Source organism: Bombina bombina, chromosome 3 (genome assembly GCF_027579735.1).
Source record: "Bombina bombina isolate aBomBom1 chromosome 3, aBomBom1.pri, whole genome shotgun sequence".
Classification (NCBI taxonomy): domain Eukaryota; kingdom Metazoa; phylum Chordata; class Amphibia; order Anura; family Bombinatoridae; genus Bombina; species Bombina bombina.
The window spans coordinates 1,252,402,214-1,252,426,021 of NC_069501.1; the positions used below are offsets into that span (position 1 = coordinate 1,252,402,214).

The 23,808-nt window shown below is 39.5% G+C and overlaps 1 protein-coding gene across 2 annotated transcripts in view; it reads right to left on the bottom strand.

Annotated features, from left to right (window-relative positions):
- The window catches only part of ARAP1 (ArfGAP with RhoGAP domain, ankyrin repeat and PH domain 1), an 860,101-nt gene that overhangs the window by 346,400 nt on the left and 489,893 nt on the right, over positions 1-23,808 (bottom strand). For both annotated transcript variants that reach the window (XM_053708778.1, XM_053708779.1), the window contains 2 exons: positions 20,310-20,374; positions 315-424 (listed from right to left, as the gene is read on the bottom strand). In XM_053708778.1, coding sequence (XP_053564753.1) covers positions 315-424; positions 20,310-20,374 — 175 coding nt within the window. The remainder of the gene's footprint in view (positions 1-314; positions 425-20,309; positions 20,375-23,808) is intronic.

Sequence of the window (23,808 nt, forward strand, 5' to 3'; positions counted from 1 at the left end):
AGAGAAGGCAAAAAGCCTAATTTAGATTTACAGCGGCCTTGTAATCTAGCCCATTAACTGTATAGCTGGCAGAACTTTTTAAACACCCTTCACTGTACAGAGCCAGCAAATAATACACAGATGTGGGTATCTACAAACGTTAAACAGACCTAAAGATGAGTATGCACTAAATAAAAACAGATAAAATGTATTCTAAACATATTATTTTGTAAAATTCTTGTATTTCAGGGAGTTTCATGTTGGTCATGTAGTAGTAGTGACGACCTAACACACTGAATCATGGAAAAAGACAGTAGGATGACGTTTAAACTTACTTGGAGGAGCCAATATCATTGTCATCTGACCCATTCTCTATCAAGTCATCGTCGCTGGCGAAACTAGGTAGTTTTATGCTACGAAATTTTGTGAGGATGACTCCATCCATCTGCAAGAAAAGACGAGCAGTTTGATTAGATATTTCCGAGAAAGGTAGCAATAAGGGTTAAAGGGGCATTCTCATACAAAAATGACAAACTTTACCTTGTTAGAACTAGTAACTTTTGTATTACAGACCATAGCTATTAACCCGCATTAACCCCTTAGGAACTGGCAATTTCAGAGAAAAACTTGCACAAATTACCAGAGCATTTTTAGCATTTTTACTATTACTCCAATTAAACAGAAAGAGAGCCGTGTTGTTTTTTATTTACCTGTTATAACTATAAAATTATTTTTAGTAGACAACCCAAGGTATTGATCTAGGCGCATGTTAGTATATTTCATGCCACCGTTTCACCGCCATATGTGATCAGATAAAAAAATTGTTAACTCTTTCACAAACTTTGGAGGACTCACTGAACTAATTTACACACAAATTCTGCTTTTATAAGATAAATGGTTGTTTGTAAAAGCTTTTCTGGGGTCCCCTTTGTTAACAAATAACAGACATACAGGGCTTTGTCATTGCTTTGTGGTAATAACAAGGTCGCTAATTGCAGCTGAGCATCACACTTCTATTATTCCCGCCAGTGACGGGGTTAATTAGTTAGCTGATAAGGGTAATAGTATTATAATGTAGGTATTACCCTCCCACCTCCCTCATCCGCACCCCCCCCCCACCGCCTGCCACTCGTACTCCACACCACCATCATAGGTACTTGTTTACAGTCTGCCAATATAAAGTGTTAGGGCTTTTCTTTAAATTAATATTTGAATTGTCTGCAGTGTAGGATCCCTCTTCACTCTCATGATCCCCTTGTCGCAGTGCAGTGGATCCAACCCTTCCTCTAAGCTAACAGCTGGGACCGCAGCATGAGGCAGAAGGTTGGACGCAAGTAGTAGGTTAGGGTATGCTAAGCAAAGTACCCTCCGCCCATATGGCATAAGGAGTTTATAAGCTTATAGTGGGAAATAAAAGTATTGTATGATTTCCACACTGCGGCTTGACAGATTTCTTCTGGAGAAGCTTTAGCTTGAAGCGTCTAAGAATTTGATACAGCCCTTGTGGAATGAGCCTTAAGCCCCCTTCCCTTTTCTTTATAGGCTCTTGAAATGGCCTGCACAATCCAGCGAGAAATAGTTGTTCTTGATGGAGCCTGACCTTGATGAGGACCTTTAGGGATGATGAATAACCTTTCAGTCTTACGAATATCCAGGGTCCTTGAGACATAGATATGAAGACATCTGACAACATCCACACAATACAATGGTTTCGTTTGGGATTCTGAGTTGTTAGGGCAAAAAGAAGGAAGAATAATATCTTGATGTTGATGAAAGTCAGACACTACTTTACCTGATGAAACGGCCGTGAGCTCTAAGGCCAAGAAACGCGTTGTATTGCTCAAATAAAACATTTTTTTAAATAGAAACACATCTGATCTTGTCTGCAAATATTAGATTTTACCAACTTTTGGTTCTTTCAATTGGACATTGACTTCCACAGAAAGCCGAGTCACTTTTACAGCGGACGTTTGCTGTGATCTGTTAAACATCAGACCTCCACACGCTGACCTACTTTGAGATACTTTTTCTCCATGCGGCTACCTGGTATAGCCTGTTCTGGTTGTTTTACGGCCCGTGTCAGCTTACTGTTTGCTGGGAAGGAACACTACACTGGGACATCTGCCTTGGAGCGGCTATTTGACACAGCTCTGCCTGACTTCTCTGCGGACTCCTGCTTGTCAGCGTACTGGCTGCTGTTAAAGGCCAGCCTGCTCGCATGCACTAGTTTGTAGTGCCAACTTGTTTGTGAGTAGCATTTCAACGTTCCTTGTTCTATTTGGTCTTCTATCTTGCATTTGCGATTTTACACTATGAGGCGCTCCCTTCCTTTCTGTCTCCGTTTTTAGATTACCTGACTAACCATCAGGATTGAAGAGGAGCAGCCCATCTCACTGATTGAATCAATGTTTTGAACTTTTATGAGACATTTGTATGCACAAATTTGGTGAATTTTGGTCAAAAGACCTTATTATTTAAGGGTTTTATCCCCCGTTTTTTGCTCTTTATTATTAGGGGGAGTTCATTCATTATTATCACTAACACATTTTGTTTTTTATATAGATCCACTAGTGATTTAAGATCGCTTTATAATATATTCTTTATACTAACAGTGTATTATTTTATAACCTGTTAGCACAGATATTTTGGACCACGTTGTTCAGCACTTCACAATTTTATTGTTTTGTTTATTTAGTAGATTTGTATTGACTTTTTATACACACCGAACCTTATTGTATGCCCAGGTGCATACGATTATTATACTACTTTCGGGAGAAATTCAAGAACAGTACGAAGGACTACTTTATCTTGATGAAATATAATGTTAGAGTCCTTAACTGACAGAGCTTGAAGCTCAGATACTGGGCGAGCCGATGTTATGGCTACTAAGAATATAGTTTTCAAGGTTAGAGACCATAAGGAAACCTCACGTAAAGGTTCAAAGAGAGATTTCAGAAGAGAGTCCAGCACTAAAGGTAGGTCCCAGGATGGAATTTGTTGTTTGGTAGATGGTCGGATATGGGCCAAAGCTTGAAATAATTGAATAATTAAAGGACCCTGGGCCCATCTAGTACCAGAAATTTGAACTTTAAGAGTTCTAGCACTAAGGCCTTTAAGAAAACCATCATGAAGAATATCTAGTAGATGAAATATCTTGATTGTTGCTGTAGAAATATCATGTGAAGTCATCCAAGATGAAAAGATATCCCAGACACGATAGTATGCTCTGGATGTATTTCCCTTTTGGGCTTGAAGAAGCGTCTTACTGACAGGAGCTGAAACACTCAAGTGCTGTAATCTTGAGACCTCAGCAACCAGGCCGTTAACTTGAATTGGTGAGGATTTGGATGAATCACTGGTCCTTGATTCAGCATGTCCCAAGAGACTGGAAGATGCCATTCGATTGGAGAAATTCGACTTCTGCTCAAATAGTCTGCCTTGATATTTTCTATTCCTGGAACATGGACCGCAGAGAGAAACCGAATGTGGCATTGTGCCCATTTGAAGATTGGAGATACTTATTTTAATGCATTTAGACTTCTTGTACCTCCCTGGAACTGGAGATAAGCTGCCGCTGTTCTGTTGTCGGTTAAGATCTTTATTGCTTTTCCCTCCAATAATTGCTGGAATGCTAGGAGAGCTAAGAACACTGCTCTGATCTCCAAAAGATTTGATGGAAGAGATTGATGTTTCCTTTCCCATGTACCTTGGGCATACCTGTCTAGACAATGTGCCCCCAACCCGTTTTGCAGGCATCTATTTGAACAATAATCCAATTTGGTTCCTGAAGAGGAAGAACCCTGGATAAGTTCTTTAATTGGGGCCACCAATTGGTGGGTACTTTGATTTGCTGAGACAGACCCGTGTTTCTGTTAAATGCTTGTAGAAAATAGATTTGAAACCGACTTATTCTCCATCTTTCCCATCTCACCATGTGACCTAGGACTTTCATCCATTGGCGGGCCGTAAGATAGTTGACATGGAGGAATTGTTGAAAGTAATTTAGAAGAAACTTGACTCAAACCTCTGGAAGAGACACAATCTCCTTTTGTGTGTCAAAGTGTGCTCCTAGAAAAACAATCTGTTGACAATGCTGAAGTTGGCTCTTTTCAAAATTGATGTTCCAGCCGTGACCCTGAAGAAAGTCTAGAAGTATAGACCTTTGGGCCAATGCCTGTTGCTGTGAACTTGCCAGTAGAAGAATGTTGTCTAAATAATGGATTATGAATAATCCCTTGACACATAATGCTGTTATTAGAGGGACCAAAACCTTTGTAAAGACCCTTAGAGCAGTAGATATCCCAAAGGGAAGGGCTGAAAACTGAAAATGACAATCTCCGACCGTGAAACAAAGGAACTTGCTGTGCTGTCTTGCAATGGGAATATGGAAATAAGCATCCTTTAAATCTACAGAAAGCAGAAAGGTTTTTGGTGGGATGAAATTGATTACTGATAGAACAGATTCCATCTTTAAATGATGAACCTTGAGGAAAGTGTTTAACACTCGAAGATCCAGAATTGGCCTCCAGGAACCATCTTTTTTTCTCACTAGGAGAGGTGAATAAAATCCTTTGTCATGATCATGGATTGGTATCTGTTGAATAACACCGTTGCACATGAGCTTGCTGACAAACTCCAATATTGCCTTTAATTGTACAGGATCCCTGGGGAGTGGAGTTTTTACTAAGCATGGAAGGATAGGCTTTCTCCTGAACTCCAGATGATAACCGTGTTGAAGGATCCCCAGAACCCACTGGTCTGAAATACTGGACGCCCAGACCTCCCTGAAATTGAGCAAAATTCCTTCCAAAGGAAGGATCTGGGTAAGCCCACCATCATTGCTTTTTGGCCTGAAAGGAAGGAAAGGACTTACCACGTCCCCTATCTCGAAACTGAAAGTTAGATCTTCCATCTTGATGCTGAAAGAATTCTTTACTGGAAGAAACTTTAAAGTTTTGATGCATATTATGCTGTCTGTGAGCAAAAGAAGGATGTTTTCGGCCTTTGAAAACCTGGGGAGGAAAGGACTCTTACCTCCTGTTCTTTTTGAAATTAAGGTTTCTAATTGCTTACCAAATAGCATATCTCCTTCAAAAGGAAGAGTTAATAAATTTAATTTGGAACCTGGATCCGCCTCCCAATGTTGCAGCCACAATGTTCTTCTAACAAGGTTAGCAGTAGACATAGACTTTGCATTAAGCTCCAAAATACTAGTAGCAGCTGATAGACAAAAAGAAGTTACCATATTAAAGTCTGTAAGAAAAGATACAATATTTTCATTATCTTGAAAAGAATTAGATAGGTTATAAGACCACACTTCAGTAGCTTTTAAAGTTGAAAAAAGAGCAAGCAGAGATGAAATAAGGCCCCTTGTTGAAGATAAAGTCTCTTTAAATTTTGTTCCATTTTTTTTTATCCATGACATCCTTAAATGATCCTGTATCATCTACAGGAAAAAACATTCTTTTTGAATGTCTGGCAATTGCAGCATCAATCTTGGGAGCAGAAACATACTGGTTATGCAGAGATTTTTCTAAAGGACATTTGTTATATACTGTATTTTATCTTGAACTCCACTTTGTTTATCTGGTTTAGAGAAAATATTTAAATATATTGATTTTAAAGTATCTGAAACAAGAAGAACTGATCTTGAGTAGAATTTGAATTAAACCAATCAGATGGTATTTGAGACTGTTCATCTTCAATGCACAGGGAACTTTTAATCCCCTTAATAAAAAAAATTGTAGAGTCAAACACCATAGGTAAATCAGATTCTGAATATTCACGATCAGAAGAACAATCAAGGTTATGCAAATTTTCCAAAGAACCCTCAGGTGTTAGAGAAAAGCTTCCACCATAAATCTGGCCAATACACACTTTACAAAGTTTCTTGTCCTGCCAGCAATGATTATCACATAGGGAAGAGGTGGGCAAAGGCTGGGCTGAATTACTATGAAAGAATATAATCAACCAATAAATAATATGACCTTAATAAAAAGTGAAATACATTTGCAACACCAAAGAAAAAATAATGTTTTAATCATACCTTATAGTTGCCCCTGACTCCTCCTGGGCTGTAACAGGTTGGGACTCAGGCTGACTTGGATCATTTCCATGCTCCATAATAAGTACTGCATATATAGTTTTTTGTCATTCAATATAAAGCCCTAGAAGCTTATATAGGAAATCACATATATGAATATAAAATTCACACATAAATTAGTGCATAACACCACCAAAAAACGTTCGTTTGTCAAGGTATCAAGTTGTTGCAAATAACGAGTCTCTAGCAGGGAGAAGGAGACGCAACTGTTGTAAACCAAGCCGAGACAAGTTTTAATGTGCACACGCACACAAAGAGACAGCCCTTAGGCGCAGTCCCCGTGACGGCTCTTACCGATTATGTCACAGTAACATGGCGGCCCCCACAGGGAAATCGTAAGTAATGATTAACCCACCGCCTTCCGCCAATCTGGGTGACCACGGCCACAATAATAGATGGCGCTAGCTGGAAGGATATCAGCTTAAAAATATAGGCCAATGAACACATATAAGGTAACCTGCTGTAAGGAATACAAAGTCCACCACAAAGGTTCCAAGTAAAAACCGACTTTATTGAAAGTCTTAAGTAGAACTTGGGTACATGTAAGCTCAGGAGAGAGCAGATAGGATGAGAACGTCCGACGCGTTTCCTGCCCGTAGGCACTTCGTCAGGGACTAAACAAGGTAAAACACATGGTTCTTTTAAAAAGGTAGTACTTCCTGTTACGTATGTGCACCTGAGGCACGGCACACCTGTCTTTACTCAAAAAAAAAAATCAGATTCCACTCCACCTATCGCATGCTTGTACGTAGGGTTACTGTATATATATCTTGTATCACAGAGTACTTATATGTAGCAAGTGGCTGAGTGGAATGAGATACAAATCGGACTATTCACTTATTCTGATTACACAGATAATGTAAAAACATTCGAACAAGATTAGAACCACTGTTAATAAAAATAAATATATATAAAAATATGTGTAACATTTCCTAGAATCCTGAGATCTCATTTATGATAATAAATACATGAGATTATTTGATCAAGCTATAAGGGTAAAAAAAACACATAATCCTGATAAATTATTCAAAGGTGAAATAGAACGATTCATATATTTCTCATCTACAATTTCCTTTACATTCACAGAATTAAAGTAGTGCTATGCAGCAACTAGCCTGAGTCGCATATTAAGGTATATAAAATTCCAAAGAATTATATATATATATATATATATATATATATATATATATATATATATATATATATATATAAAAGTAGGTATCAAATCTTGTGTATATCCCGACTCTAGACCAGCTGCACTACACTGCTCAACACTCTGGTTGTTTGCAACGTGTGTATGCCTTTTCTGGCTGGTGACCATATACAAAATTTAATGTGCTCTGGCTTAAGTAAGCTCTCTGGCTTCCAAACAGAGTTGTGGAAGCAAAACAGTTCGTAATGTGCAATATACTTGTGTCTTGTTCGTGATGTGAATATTATGTGTACCGTGTGACCATACTGAGTACTTATTATCTTTATTGTGTTTTTTTCTTAAAAACATTAGAAATTAAAAATTATAACAAAGAACTGATGTTCATATATGAATATTCTACATATTTCAAAAGTGCTGACTTGATCCTAGCTAATAATAAATAAAATGGTGAAAACAAATTTGAAGTGATTAAATGTGTATATTATGGTCATAATCTTGTATCAACTAAATGATGCATTGGTGACTAGACGATAAAGGAAAAGAAGAAAAATATTTTGGAAAAAAAAGCATGTGTTAGACTGGGAAATGTCATTGTTGTATGGTCTCATTATTCTATCAATATTATGCCCTACATGTCATTATTGTAAGGCTCCCAGAAATAACATTATTCTTTAAACCTTTGGTACTACAGGATTAAAAATAGAGACATAGAAATTAAACTGTTGAAGCATTACTCGGGGAAATGCATTCCCCTATGTAGAATTGAGGTGGGGTGCCTTATGGATTCTTAAATTAGTTGGTTACTTAATCTACAAAGTATCTAAGATCCATGATTTTGTTTATCCGTGTGGGACCCCTGTGTTCATTGGAATTTCTTTTTCACGAGACTAAGGAGTGTCTATTTACCTGACTGCAAGGAGCCTCGTTATCGTTCCATACAGGGGAAACGGCAGATACAAGGTAATCTTTTGTGTGCAAGATACCGATTGAATACTTTGTTTCAAACTTGTCATTTGACATTTTTTACACAATTTGCTTGTTCCCTTCACTGGTGGGTGTGTTGATGTGAGACATTTGTATACATGATATTTGTATACATGATAATCTTTTGTGTGCAAGATACCGATTGAATACTTTGTTTCAAACTTGTCATTTGACATTTTTTACACAATTTGCTTGTTCCCTTCACTGGTGGGTGTGTTGATGTGAGACATTTGTATACATGATATTACACCAACAATATTACTAAGTTTGGGACACTTGATCTATCTGAACTGAGATATTGCTACGCTACTTTACAAGGATAAAAGTGTAATATCGTTACAAAGTAACTAGAGTGCGCAAATTGTTTAATTTAAAAATATAGGCCCAAGAAGCCAGAAATAAAGTGAACTCGACATAAACCCAGAAGGTAGCAAACTGATAGGGACTCCTAACCCTGTCCACCAATTGCAGGCTGGACAGAACTAGGAGGAGAATGAGGCGGTATCTCCGTTGGGCTTTTATGTAAATGAGGGGAGAGGATAGCTCTGTCCACGCCCCTCTGGAGAGGGGGTCTCACTGGTAAGTATTACCAGGGGGGCCAAGATGCACAGCTTTATCAGTTGTGTAATTCTGTTGTGTAATTCTAAGGCCCAGAATACCGATTTTTGACTGACAGTCCTAAGTTTAGTAATTGGTTAAAACAGAAGTGGAAGGACTATGTTACCTTTAATATAGGGCAATTTAGTAAATCAGAGGTATTCTGGGAGGCAGCGAAAGCTGTATTAAGGGGGGAAATTAAACTCTATCTATCTAAGTCAGAAATGCTCTTAGAAAATTCCATATCGATCAGACAAGAGATAACTGGGATAGATATTGTAAATTGAAAAGGGAAAGAGATATCTTTCTTAAACAAAGGTCACAGGAAGATGAATTAAAAATAAACTATCAATTTAGAGGACACTATGGGACCTCAGCCAAATTCTTGGCTAAAGTAGTTAAGGTGAGAAAAAGCAAGAATCTTATATCGACTATTAAAGTGGACAACATAAAGTATTCTAACACAGAGGATATTAGTCAGACGTTTTTCAACGTATTTCAACGGCTCTATTCAGAAACACAGGTTAATGTGGATAATGCATTAAATTTTTGGGCGAGTCTTAATCTCCCTAGTATTTCGGAGGAGAATTTATCAGAGCTCAACAGACCTATCTCAGAGGAGGAAGTTCTTGAGGCTATACAATCAGCTAACCTTAATAAATCCCCAGGACCGGATGCTATTCCGATAGAATTTTACAAAATTCTGAAGGAAGAAGTAAAACTATCATTAGTGAATCTGTTTAATTATTAATTTTCTTCTGGTAATTTAATGTCTAATTATTTCTCTGCTGCGCGTATATCCTTGATTTTAAAGAAAGGTAAGGATCCGGAAGATCCAGGGTCGTATAGGCCTATATCAGTACTCAATGCTGATTATAAATTGCTGACTGCTATTATCTCGATTAGGCTGGCCAAGTTATTAGATGGGATTATTCACCCAGATCAAACTGGATTTATGAGGGATAGGAATTCTCTTAAGAATATACGTCAAGTGACTACATTTTTAGATTATGCATGGAATTTAGATTCTAAGAATGAACAATTTAAAAAGATTTCTGAAGCAGCTATTCTAACAGTAGATGCTGAGAAGGCCTTTGATGCATTGAATTGGAATTATCTATTTACAGCATTGGAGCGGTTTGGATTCAAGAACCAGTTTCTGGAATTTGTTAGAAATCTATATAAAAATCCGATTTCATTTCTCTGCATCAATGGCCATTCTTCCCCATATATATCACTTAAAAGAGGGACAAGACAAGGGTGTCCCCTCTCCCCATTGCTTTTTAATTTAGCATTGGAGCCATTTGCTATTTTATTGCGGGATAGGCTATTAGGGATTCAATTGGGTTCCTTTAGGTTAAATACTCTCTTATATGCGGATGATCTGTTAATATTCTTGGATAAGGCGCAATATTCCATCCCCATATTGTTACAACTATTCAAAATTTTTTCCTCCTTTTCAGGATACAAAATAAATTTCGATAAGAGCGAACTCCTCTGGTTATATAAGAAAGGATCCAATTGGGAAGATCATCCTTTTAAAGTGGTTGAGTTCTTCCGGTATCTAGGTATTACCTTTCATAGAAACCCAACAATTTGGTATAAATTAAATTTTCCTCCGATATTACAAAAAATTAAAAATGATCTTGAAAATTGGGCCTCGCTTCCTATCTCACTGACTGCTAGAATTAATTTGATTAAAACTATTATCTTTCCCAGAGTTTTATATCTCTTCCAAAATCTCCCGTTATTTATGACCAATAAAGATATTTGTAATGTACAGTCCTGGCTATCTAAATTTATATGGGGTAATAAGAAGCCAAGGATTAGTCTTAGTAAACTAATGCAAAAATGCTCTAGGGCAGGGCTGGCTTTGCCAGATTTTAGGCTTTATAATCTGTCTAGCTTAGTCAAACTGGCACTCGATTGGATCACAGGGGTGGATAAGTTTGTGACAGTAGAGCTAGAATCATTCCTGATCTCCCCTTTTTCATTGAAAGCTGTTCTTCATTGCCCGGTACAAAAGTTACCCTCAAATCTTAGTAAACTAATTTCCTTCAAAAATGTTATTATGGCTTGGCCAAAAATTTGTCGAATATTAAAAATTTCGCCATTCTTTTTGGAATTTCTCCCAATAGTAGGTAATCCAGAATTTACTCCGGGTATTAATCAGGGAGTGTTTAGATTATGGGCTGAAGCTGGACTGACCTATGTTTATCAGTTATTTGATGATAATCAGTTATTATCCTCAGAATTATTATTTCAAAGGTTTAATCTACATTGTTGGAATCTATTTGCCTATTTCCAGTTACGGCATTATATATTTACGCAAAAATGGAATACTGAATTTCTAAGGGATTGGTTGGATATTAAGAATATTATCCTGCAATTTTCTTTGGGTCAGTCTTCAATATCATTGATCTACGATATTCTCCTGGCTAGACAGGGTGAATTATGCGTAGATAAACTATATAACTATTGGAAGAAATTTTTGCCCGAATTAGAGGAGAATAGGATTGAGCGAAGCTTTATAGAGTTAGAAAAATTAAAAGTCTCTATATCATGGAAAGAAGCGCACCTGAAATTAGTCAACAATTATTATCTTTCCCCAGATAAAATGGCTAGATTCTATCCTTCTCAGAATTATGCCTGCCCAAGATGCTCTATGGATAGGGCGAATATTCTTCATATGTTTTGGTCTTGTCCTAAGATCCAGCAATACTGGCAAAAGATAAGATTCTGGTATAGTAAAATCTTTAAAGATATGGCTCCATTCACTGCTGATGAGGTAGTTTTTCTAACTAATGTTGAGTTACGCCCTAAAAGGGTGATAAAGATATTTAATACAATTATTATAATTGCGAGACAGCTAATTGCTAAAGGCTGGAAAGATCATACAGCCCCCAGAGTCACAGGGTTCCTTAAAGAAATTCAGTTTCAAATTCTATTTGAATCCTTTCATACTAAATTTGTAGCTGAATGTAGGGTCAGGGCTTTCCTTCTGGATTGGTCTCCACTGATTATTTCTTACCCATTACAGATTCAAAGACGTATTTTACAACCTTTCTTAAATACTATAGCCTTCTTAGAATTGGTTATATTAGAATTATTCCCGCCAACATGGGTATCTGGTCCCCGGGAGATAACATTATGAAATAATAACTACATAACAACAAGGAGAGAAAGAGAAGAGGTAGGGTAAGTAAGAGAAGTAGGTAGTAGGTGGGAGGGGTGAGGGAGAGGGGAGAGAGAGAAAAAGTGTATAGTATAGATTATTTTTAATTTTTTTTTTTTCTTTGTTCCCCTTTCCCTTTTTTTTTGGTTCATTAGTTAATCTCCAGCGATATAGTTGGTCAGATTCTAAAAGTCAGGTATTAGTATTTACTTGTCTTGTTATTCTTTCTTGGTATTACATACTATTGCTATTCCTTATATATTTGCCTATGTATATTTATGAATGCCTTGCGTGGCACAATGAAATACAACTTGACATGTATTTATTTTTGTCGCTGGAATTAATAAAGATATTTAAAAAAAAAAAAAGAAGGTAGCAAACTGATAGGGACTCCTAACCCTGTCCACCAATTGCAGGCTGGACAGAACTAGGAGGAGAATGAGGCGGTATCTCCGTTGGGCTTTTATGTAAATGAGGGGAGAGGATAGCTCTGTCCATGCCCCTCTGGAGAGGGGGTCTCACTGGTAAGTATTACCAGGGGGGCCAAGATGCACAGCTTTATCAGTTGTGTAATTCTGTCTAAAGTTCATTGGCTGATTGGTACTTCCTGCTACTGCTTATTGGTTGATATGTGCTTTCTGCTACCGCTCATTGGTTGATACAAGCTTCCTGCTACTGCTCATTGGTTGATATGTGCTTCCTGCTACTGCTCATTGGTTGATACGAGCTTCCTGCTACTGCTCCTTGGTTAATATATGCTCTCTGCTGCTGCTTATTGGTTGATATGTGCTCTCTGCTGCTGCTCATTGGTTGATATGTGCTCTCTGCTACAGCTCATTGGTTGATATTTGCTCTTTGCTGCTACTCATTAGTTGATACAAGCTTCCTGCTACTGCTCATTGGTTGATATGTGCTTCCTGCTACTGCTCATTGGTTGATACGTGCTCTCTGTTACTACTCATTGCTTGATATGTGCTCTCTGCTACTACTCATTACTTGATTTGTGCTCTCTGCTACTGCTCATTAGTTTTTATGTGCTTCCTGCTACTGCTCATTGGTTGATACGTGCTCTCTGTTACTACTCATTGCTTGATATGTGCTCTCTGCTACTGCTTATTGGTTTGTATGTGCTTCCTGCTACTGCTCATTGCTTGATATGTGCTCTCTGCTACTGCTTATTGGTTTGTATGTGCTTCCTGCTACTGCTCATTGGTTGATACGTGCTCTCTGATCTCTGCTACTGCTTATTGGTTTGTATGTGCTTCCTGCTACTGCTCATTGGTTGATACGTGCTCTCTGCTACTGCTTATTGGTTTGTATGTGCTTCCTGCTGCTGCTCATTGGTTGATATGTGCTCTCTGCTGCTGTTTATTGGTTGATATGTGCTCTCTGCTGCTGTTTATTGGTAGATATGTGCTCTCTGCTGCTGTTTATTGGTTGATATGTGCTCTCTGCTGCTGCTCATTGGTTGATATGTGCTCTCTGCTGCTGTTTATTGGTTTGTATGTGCTTCCTGCTACTGCTCATTGGTTGATATGTGCTCTCTGCTACTGCTTATTGGTTTGTATGTGCTTCCTGCTACTACTCATTAGTTTTTATGTGCTTCCTGCTACTGCTCATTGGTTGATATGTGCTCTCTGCTACTGCTTATTGGTTTGTATGTGCTTCCTGCTACTGCTCATTGGTTGATACGTGCTCTCTGCTCTCTGCTACTGCTTATTGCTTTGTATGTGCTTCCTGCTACTACTCATTAGTTTTTATGTGCTTCCTGCTACTGCTCATTGGTTGATACGTGCTCTCTGCTACTGCTTATTGGTTTGTATGTGCTTCCTGCTACTGCTCATTGGTTGATTGGTGCTCTCTGCTACTGCTTATTGGTTTGTATGTGCTTCCTGCTACTGCTCATTAGTTTTTATGTGCTTCCTGCTACTGCTCATTGGTTGATACGTGCTCTCTGGTCTCTGCTACTGCTCATTGGTTTGTATGTGCTTACTGCTACTGCTCATTGGTTGATACATGCTCTCTGCTACTGCTTATTGGTTTGTATGTGTTTCCTGCTACTACTCATATGTGTTTCCTAGTAAAATAGAAACAAACTTCGATTCCAGCCTCCTTTTTCTTTTTCAAATAAGACCTTTATTGTCATATTTGGGTCATCAGCTTGTAAATGACAATGTTTGCTATAGACCCTTAATCATGAAAATGGGGCAAAAGTAAATAATGAAAGTATATTGCAAAGTTGTTTTATTACACAAAATTAAACATTTTATCTAAAATTCTTAAGGTGTTTACTGTCCCTTTAAGTATACTGCACAGTGATTGGTTAGACCAACGCAAGATTTCATTTACTTTGCTCTCTGGCCACAACCAGGAAGGTAAAAATACTAAATAACAATGTTCTTCAAAGTTTTTTTTTTTCTCACTACCCCATACATCCCAACTGTCCTCTATCCAGTGGAATTAACAGATTGGTGAGGTTTGGCCTAATTCCTGCATCCGAATTGGTCACACCCAACTCGTGAAACCAACATCCCATCTAGTACCACCCACTGTTTAACTGAGTCACACCTGCTGTCCTGTCTCTTTTAATCAAATATGAAATCAGAGCAAATGCATATCCCAAACAACCTCTTTACCAATTGATATGCCCAAAACATCAGACCTCATATCAGAAGCATGTGCTCATCAACCCATTTAATACATTATACGCCCAAACCATCAGACCTCAGATCAGAAACATGTGCCCATCATCGCCTTAACCAAGTTATACTCTAAACCATTAGTCCTCAGATCAGAAACATGTGCCCATCATCGCCTTAACTAAGTTATACGACAAACTATTAGACCTCAGATCAGAGGCAAGTGCCCAACAACCCCTTAACTGAGTTATACGCTCAAAACATCAGACCTCAGATCAGAAACATGTGCCCATCAACCATTTAACTAAGTTATACGCCAAACCATTAGACCTCAGATGAGGAACATGTGCCCATCATCGCCTTAACTAAGTTATACACTAAACCATCAGACCTCAGATCAGAAACATGTGCCCCTCATCGCCTTAACTAAGTTATATGCTAAACCATTAGACCTCAGATCAGAAACATGTGCCCATCTTCGCCTTAACTAAGTTATACGCCAAACTATTAGATCTCAGATCAGAGGCATGTGTCCTTCTACCCCTTAACTGAGTTATACACCTAAACCATCAGCCCTCAGATCAGGAGCATGTGCCCATCAACCCCTTAACTCCAAGAAGTGATACAGTAGAAAGTGTCACAGGTGCAAGTGAAAACCAGGGTTACCGCCAGTCCCCCAGAAAAGTAGCAAATCACATAGACGGTAACAGATAAAAACAATAGAAATAGTGACGTTTCGGAGTCTCCCCCTTAATCATACATCATAGGCCCTCAGATGAGAGGCATGTGCCCTTCAACCCCTTAACTAAATTATACGCTAAGCCATTAGAACTCAAATCAGGAGCATGTGCCCATCAACCGCTTAACTAAATTATATGCCAAACTATCAGCCCTCAGATCAGGAGCATGTGCTTATCATCCCCTTAACTAAATTATACGCCAAGCCATTAGACCTCAAATCAGGAGCCTGTGCCCATCAACCCCTTAACTAAATTATATGCCAAACTATAAGCCCTCAGATCAGGAGCATGTGCCCATCATCCCCTTAACTAAATTATACACCAAGTCATTAGACCTCAAATCAGGAGCATGTGTCCATCATCCCCTTAACCAAGTTATACACTCAAAACATCAGACCTCAGATCAGAAGCATGTGCCCATCATCCCCTTTACTAAGTTATACGCCAAACCATTAGACCTCAAATCAGGAGCATGTGTCCATCAACCCCTTAACTGAGTTATATGCCCAAACCATCAGCCCTCAGATCAGGAACATGTGTCCATTAACCCCTTAACTGAGTTACACACCCAAATAATCAGCCCTCAGATCAGGAGCATGTGGCCATCAACCCCTTAACTGAGTTATATGCCCAAACCATCAGCCCTCAGATCAGGAGCATGTGACCATCAACCCCTTAACTGAGCTATACGCCCAAATCATCAGCCCTCAGATCAGGAGCATTTGCCCATCAACCCCTTAACTGAGTTATATGCCAAAGCATCAGCCCTCAAATCAGGAGCATGTGCCCATCAACCCCTTAACTGAGTTCTACGCCCAAATCATCAGCTCTCAGATCAGGAGCATGTGCCCATCAACCCCTTAACTGAGTTATATGCCAAACCTTCAGCCCTCAAATCAGGAGCATGTGCCCATCAAACCCTTAACTGAGTTATACGCCAAACCATCAGCCCTTAAATCAGGAGCATGCGTCCATCATCCCCTTAACCAAGTTATACACCCAAAACATCAGCCCTCAGATCAGGAGCATGTGCCCATCAACCCCTTAACTGAGTTATATGCCAAACCATCATCCCTCAGATCAGGAGCATGTGCCCATCAACCCCTTAACTGAGTTATATGCCAAACCATCAGCCCTCAGATCAGGAGCATGTGCCCATCAACCTCTTAACTGAGTTATAGGCCCAAACTATCAGCCCATCAACCCCTTAACTGAGTTATATGCCAAACCATCAGACCTCAGATCAGAAACATGTGCCCATCTTCGCCTTAACTAAGTTATACGCCAAACTATTAGATCTCAGATCAGAGGCATGTAACTCCTTCTACCCCTTAACTGAGTTATACGCCTAAACGATCAGCCCTCAGATCAGGAGCATATGCCCATCAACCCCTTAACTCCAAGAAGTGATACAGTAGAAAGTGTCACAGGTGCAAGTGAAAACCAGGGTTACCACCAGTCCCCCAGAAAAGTAGCAAATCACATAGACGGTAACAGATAAAAACAATAGAAATAGTGACGTTTCGGAGTCTCCCCCTTAATCATACATCATAGGCCCTCAGATGATGCCCATCAACCCCTTAACTAAATTATATGCCAAACTATAAGCCCTCAGATCAGGAGCATGTGCCCATCATCCCCTTAACTAAATTATACACCAAGTCATTAGACCTCAAATCAGGAGCATGTGTCCATCATCCCCTTAACCAAGTTATACACCCAAAACATCAGACCTCAGATCAGAAGCATGTGCCCATCATCCCCTTTACTAAGTTATACGCCAAACCATTAGACCTCAAATCAGGAGCATGTGTCCATCAACCCCTTAACTGAGTTATATGCCCAAACCATCAGCCCTCAGATCAGGAACATGTGTCTATTAACCCCTTAACTGAGTTACACACCCAAATAATCAGCCCTCAGATCAGGAGCATGTGCCCATCAACCCCTTAACTGAGTTATATGTCAAACCATCAGCCCTCAGATCATGAGCATGTGCCCATCAACCCCTTAACTGAGTTATATGCCCAAACCTTCAGCCCTCAGATAAGGAGCATGTCCCCATCAACCCCTTAACTGAGTTATATGCCAAACTATCAGCCCTCAGATCAGGAGCATGTGCCCATCAACCCCTTAACCGAGTTATACGCCCAAATCATCAGCCCTCAGATCAGGAGCATGTGCCCATCAACCCCATAACTGAGTTATATGCCAAACCATCAGCCCTCAAATCAGGAGCATTTGCCCATCAACCCCTTAAATAAGTTATATGCCCAAACCATCAGCCCTCAGATCAGGAGCATGTGCCCATCAACCCCTTAACCGAGTTATATGCCAAACCATCAGCCCTCAAATCAGGAGCATGTGCCCATCAACCCCTTAAATAAGTTATATGCCCAAATCATCAGCCCTCAGATCAGGAGCATGTGCCCATCAACCCCTTAACTGAGTTATATGCCCAAACCATCAGCCCTCAAATCAGGAGCATGTGCCCATCAACCCCTTAACTGAGTTATATGCCCAAACCATCAGCCCTCAGATCAGGAGCATGTGACCATCAACCCCTTAACTGAGCTATACGCCCAAATCATCAGCCCTCAGATCAGGAGCATTTGCCCATCAACCCCTTAACTGAGTTATATGCCAAAGCATCAGCCTTCAAATCAGGAGCATGTGCCCATCAACCCCTTAACTGAGTTCTACGCCCAAATCATCAGCTCTCAGATCAGGAGCATGTGCCCATCAACCCCTTAACTGAGTTATATGCCAAACCTTCAGCCCTCAAATCAGTAGCATGTGCCCATCAAACCTTTAACTGAGTTATACGCCAAACCATCAGCCCTTAAATCAGGAGCATGCGTCCATCATCCCCTTAACCAAGTTATACACCCAAAACATCAGCCCTCAGATCAGGAGCATGTGCCCATCAACCCCTTAACTGAGTTATATGCCCAAACCATCAGCCCTCAGATCAGGAACATGTGTCCATTAACCCCTTAACTGAGTTACACGTCCAAATAATCAGCCCTCAGATCAGGAGCATGTACCCATCAACCCCTTAACTGAGTTATATGAGAAACTATCAGCCCTCAGATCAGGAGCATGTGCCCATCAACCCCTTAACTGAGTTCTACGCCCAAATCATCAGCTCTCAGATCAGGAGCATGTGCCCATCAACCCCTTAACTGAGTTATATGCCAAACCTTCAGCCCTCAAATCAGGAGCATGTGTCCATTAACCCCTTAACTGAGTTAGACGCCCAAATAATCAGCCCTCAGATCAGGAGCATGTACCCATCAACCCCTTAACTGAGTTATATGCCAAACCATCATCCCTCAGATCAGGAGCATGTGCCCATCAACCCCTTAACTGAGTTATATGCCAAACCATCAGCCCTCAGATCAGGAGCATGTGCCCATCAACCTCTTAACTGAGTTATAGGCCCAAACTATCAGCCCATCAACCCCTTAACTGAGTTATATGCCAAACCATCAGCCCTCAGATCAGGAGCATGTGCCCATCAACCCCTTAACTGAGTTATACGACCAAACCATCAGCCCTCAGATCAGGAGCATGTATCCATCAACCTCTTAACTGAGTTATATGCAAACCATCAGCCTCAGATCAGGAGCATGTGCCCATCAACCTCTTAACTGAGTTATATGCCAAACCATCAGCCCTCAGATCAGGAGCATGTGCCCATCAACCCCTTTAATACATTATATGCCCGAAAGACAGACCTTTAGAAACATGTGTCCATCAACCCCATTTATTAAGTTCTATTCCAAAACCCTGAGACTTCACATAAGAAGCATGTGCTCAGCAAACCTTTACTAAGTTATCGCCAAACTAGCAGACCTCAGAACAGAAGCATGTGTCCATCATCCCCTTAACCAAGTTACAGACCCAAAACATTAGACATCAGAAGTATGTTCTCATCTACCCCTTTACTAAGTTATATGCTCAATAAATCAGATCTCAGGTCAGAAGTATGTCTCCATCAACCCCTCTAATACATTATATGACCAAAATATAAGACCTCAGATCAGATGCATTTGCCCATTAACCTCTTTAATACATTATATGCCCAAAACACCAGACCTCAGATCAGAAGCATTTGCCCATTAACCTCTTTAATACATTATATGCCCAAAACACCAGACCTCAGATTAGAAGCATTTATCCATTGATCCATTTATAAAGTTATATGCTTAATAAATCATCCCTCAGATCTGAAGCATGGCATTCACACATCAAACATTAACCTCTTTACTAAATTATACACTGAAACCATCAGCCCTCAACTGACAACTAACAGTCAGTGCTATGTCCTAATAAAGGGAGGTAAGTCCTAGAGTGTTGTCATTCTGAATGTATTCATATGTAATGAGCATGTTCATACTGACTGGCTATGAGGGGTATTTTTGCTGTATTTGTGGCCATGTTGTCGCTTGCCTGCAGACTCCAGAAAATCACTATTATAGTAAAATGTATTCTGATTTTTACAAAATGAATGAGTGCTTGTATGTTATGAATCATAAAACAATAATGTAAACAGTGAATCTGCCGGGGACAAATCTTAACTACGCATGTGATGTTTCAGTGAAATTCGATCCTACTCGGTAACAGCAGCAAGAGAGATCATGGTTATAGAAATACATAGTGCACGCAGCACCTCGTATGTTGGCTGCACCACAGGCTTCTCATAGTGTGAAAAAAATACATTTCAGAGATGGGACTGTGCGGGGGAGTCAAAGGGTAAATAAAAAGTTACAGTTTAATGTTATGATAGTATGTTAGATTTAACACATTACTATTTATGGCGTGCTAAAGCACACTGCCTTTATTTACCATCCCTTTAATATACCTTTAAATCCAGTGGATTTAATTATTACTTAGTGCTAATCGGAATCATACTATAATAATTTGTTATACTCGCCTCCCCACTCAGCTCATACAAGTTTCCATTTCGCTCCATCTCATCTGGTTTTTCCTGAACAAAAACTGCAAAGGAACAAGGGAAATATTAGCGGCAAACAAGAAGCATGCACAATGCAAAGTGAGGTAAATGCAATGATATATACAAAGATCACTAAACACACAAAATGCACTGCGAGCGCTATTGTAAGGTTGGCAATAAAGTTGTTCACAGATTTAAAAAGCAAAAACTTAAAACTGTTTAGGAATGCAAGAGGATTTTAAATGAAATAGTTAATTAACTGCATTTAAAGCATTTTTTTACATCTAATAAAAGGTATTTAAAAATATATTATACTTTTTTTTGTTTAAAAATCTTTTATTGGGATTTTGAGCATTAACAAAATATAGCATTTGTCCATCAGTGACATTATTAAATGAACATGGTACAGGCAATCTGATGTGGAACATGAATATACAATAATAAATCATGACCTTTTAGACACAAGTGTATTAATGTGTACAGATGTCAGGGACCTCAATGTTGTAAAAGGCTTAGTAGAAAAAATATAACTGTAGGCGAACAGAGGTGATTCTTGGAGAGCCACCCTATGGTATTCTAACACAGTAGTGACAACAGATATGTTTTCTATGTACACATCTAGAAGATAATTAACAAACTATAGTATCTAATATATGTCATGCCAATGAACATATTTTTAATGAAATCTCACTTTAATTAGTATAGATGCACCTCCTATACTATGTTGGACCGCTCTTTGACACTGTAAGCCTATGAGCCCAGCTGTTTGTAGTTCACCTTCATAAGAGCCGACAACAACAGTGCAACTCTCGGCAGGACCCTCTCTCCCCATTTGATACCTATAATCGTTTTTATATACCACCTATGTTCATAGCGCTGTGGAACCTGTTGGCGCTCTACAAATACCCGATAATAATAATAATAATAATAATAATAATAAAGTCATATAACGCAGGGGAGGGACTTTTATGATATATACAGTACAACCACTCTTGGACCTCTGATGAAATAGGGAGAAAAAGGGAAATGTGACTCCGCTTTAAATTCTAGTAATATAGTAATAATTGTAATTCATAAAATAATGCTAATAATGTATATGTTGGCTGTCATATGAGAAGGTACTGTAACACACATAAAATGCTGAAACATAAATAATATGGCTGAAGCTCCAATACTTTAAAATCATGGGATTGCCAATGAGAAACTATTGATAAGGAAGATGAATTGTGAACAACAAGTGAACATAATAGGGATCGGTTGGAGTTGTTTCTCTAACTAACTGTGGCTGATATGGACAAGGGTTTTAGCACTACAAAGAGCAGTCTTCTGCTGGAGAGGGGAGGTCAAACACGTAGACCATCTTAAGGTGAATTGGAGTCTTTTCTCAGGCACAGCAGGGACTAGTGTCTATGGTGAGATACTACCAATTATAAGAGGGATACACACACAGAGCAACCTTGTGTCGGAGAGGAGAGGCTAAACATTTAATCTTGGGGTGAGATGTAGCTTTTCTCAGGAACAGCAGAAAATGGTACCTATGGTGAAAGACTACTGATTATAAGGGGGATGTAGTGGGCATTAAGTGCTATCATATAGCGGGGCCATTGGGGGGTGAGGAGAGAATGGAGATACAGATCCTTATAAGGGGACTTATGCCAGCATAGAGATTGTTTATAAAAAGGTAAGAACTATACATTTCTACAGATAGCAAAAATTAACTTCAAGTTTAGTATACTATGGTGGCATCAGGAAACATAGAACAGAAGTGTAGAGATACAACAATTTCTCCAACAAGATAAGAAAATGGGTTTGTAACATTTAAACTTGCCGTCTCCGGTACTTTCTAGGCTTCTACATAACCTCTAGCCTATACCGCAGTCTGAGAACATAAAGACACAGTCCATTTATTCCAAGAACATCCAGCAACCTGATGGCTTGAAGGATGGTGTTTCTTTGTAAAGGAGTGATGATCCGCTAGTAGGAGACTCAACTGATGTTCATCGTTAGAGATGGCGATAACCCGCACAGGGAGTTTGACAGGACAAGTCTTTAGAGCTGTGGAACACATGGGGAGAATTCGTACATGCCCCAGCAACCCTCTCTCTAGGCGCTGCACACAGGTTAATCCCCTGTCGACCGGCCGTATCTTTAGGGGATCCAGCTTTTCTCTGTTAGGAGAGTCAGGCCATACATATAGCGTAGAGTCTGGGTGAGAGTCGTTCAATGGCGCCTTTATCCTCAGGGGGCCCAGCTTTTCGCTATTAGGAGAGTTAAAGTCAGGCCACTTGTATAACGTAGAGTCTGGGTGGGAGTCATTTAATGGCGTCTTTCTACTATCATCCGGTAGGACATCAGCTTTAGTGTCGTCTGGTTTGGGAGCGAGATCTCCATTGCACTCCACTTTGCTCCTTGCTAGAGCTGGGCTGACTTGTATAGCACGGTCTTGTCCAAGATGTTGTCCCCTTCTGCTCTCAAACATCCCACGAGGGAGGTGAAATAGTCCTCCATCTTGCAGGATATCAACTCTAGAAGTGCTATGGGGTCATGTTCCATGGTTATAGAGAGCAGTCTGATATTCTCAGAGTCCCTGTGGGTTGCGGTGTTCACTTATCTGTGAAATAGGAGCATAACCAAAGCAGAGAAGCGTGACAGTCTCAGCGGACTCCAGGCCGCTCTTACCAGGCCTGGAGTCTGACTGGGGGGGGTGTTACAGATGTGACATAGGCCGCCGTTAGCGGCCTTGATAAAAAAGGTATCAGCTGACTCCAACACTTCTACTAGGTGCATACTATAAGTTACAGCAATAGATTAAGGTGTTAGAGATGAGATAGGCATCAAAAACTTCAATGAATTGTCGGAGCTACTGAAATTCACGACTAAACATGGCCACGGCTTAGACACGCCCCCCATATTATACTTTTTGTTATTTTGCTTTTGAGGCATCTCACTGTCCGTATATAAAGCAGTGGGAATTTAGCTCATCAGCTGATGATCAATTAAAGTGCTAAAGACACATATTTTTTTAGAAGTAATTTAAAAAATGGATTTCTAAAATTGCACAATGTAGAATAAAAAAAAGAGCTTACTGAACAACATAGAATTTGAAGAATACATAGAAAACGAAAATAAAATAAATAAATAATAATGTTCTTTTATTTGATACTGCCCCCCCCCCCCCCCCCTTGAAAATAGTTTTATATACACTATGCCACTGGTAAGATATACATTACACGTTTAATAAGTGTATGCTATCGCCTCAGCATCCGTGCTACCATTGTAAGACATATACTGCCCATATACCATGAACCTTCTGCCAAAAAGAAAATGAAAATTGAATGAACCCACACATTAGCGCTGTTTCCACATGGTTAAACTTCAGTTATAATGTACCCAGACATTAATACAATCACATCTATGTCAAGCTCCACCTCAAGCATACCAAGGCATTAGTACCATCTCAGTGCTGACAACCTCCATT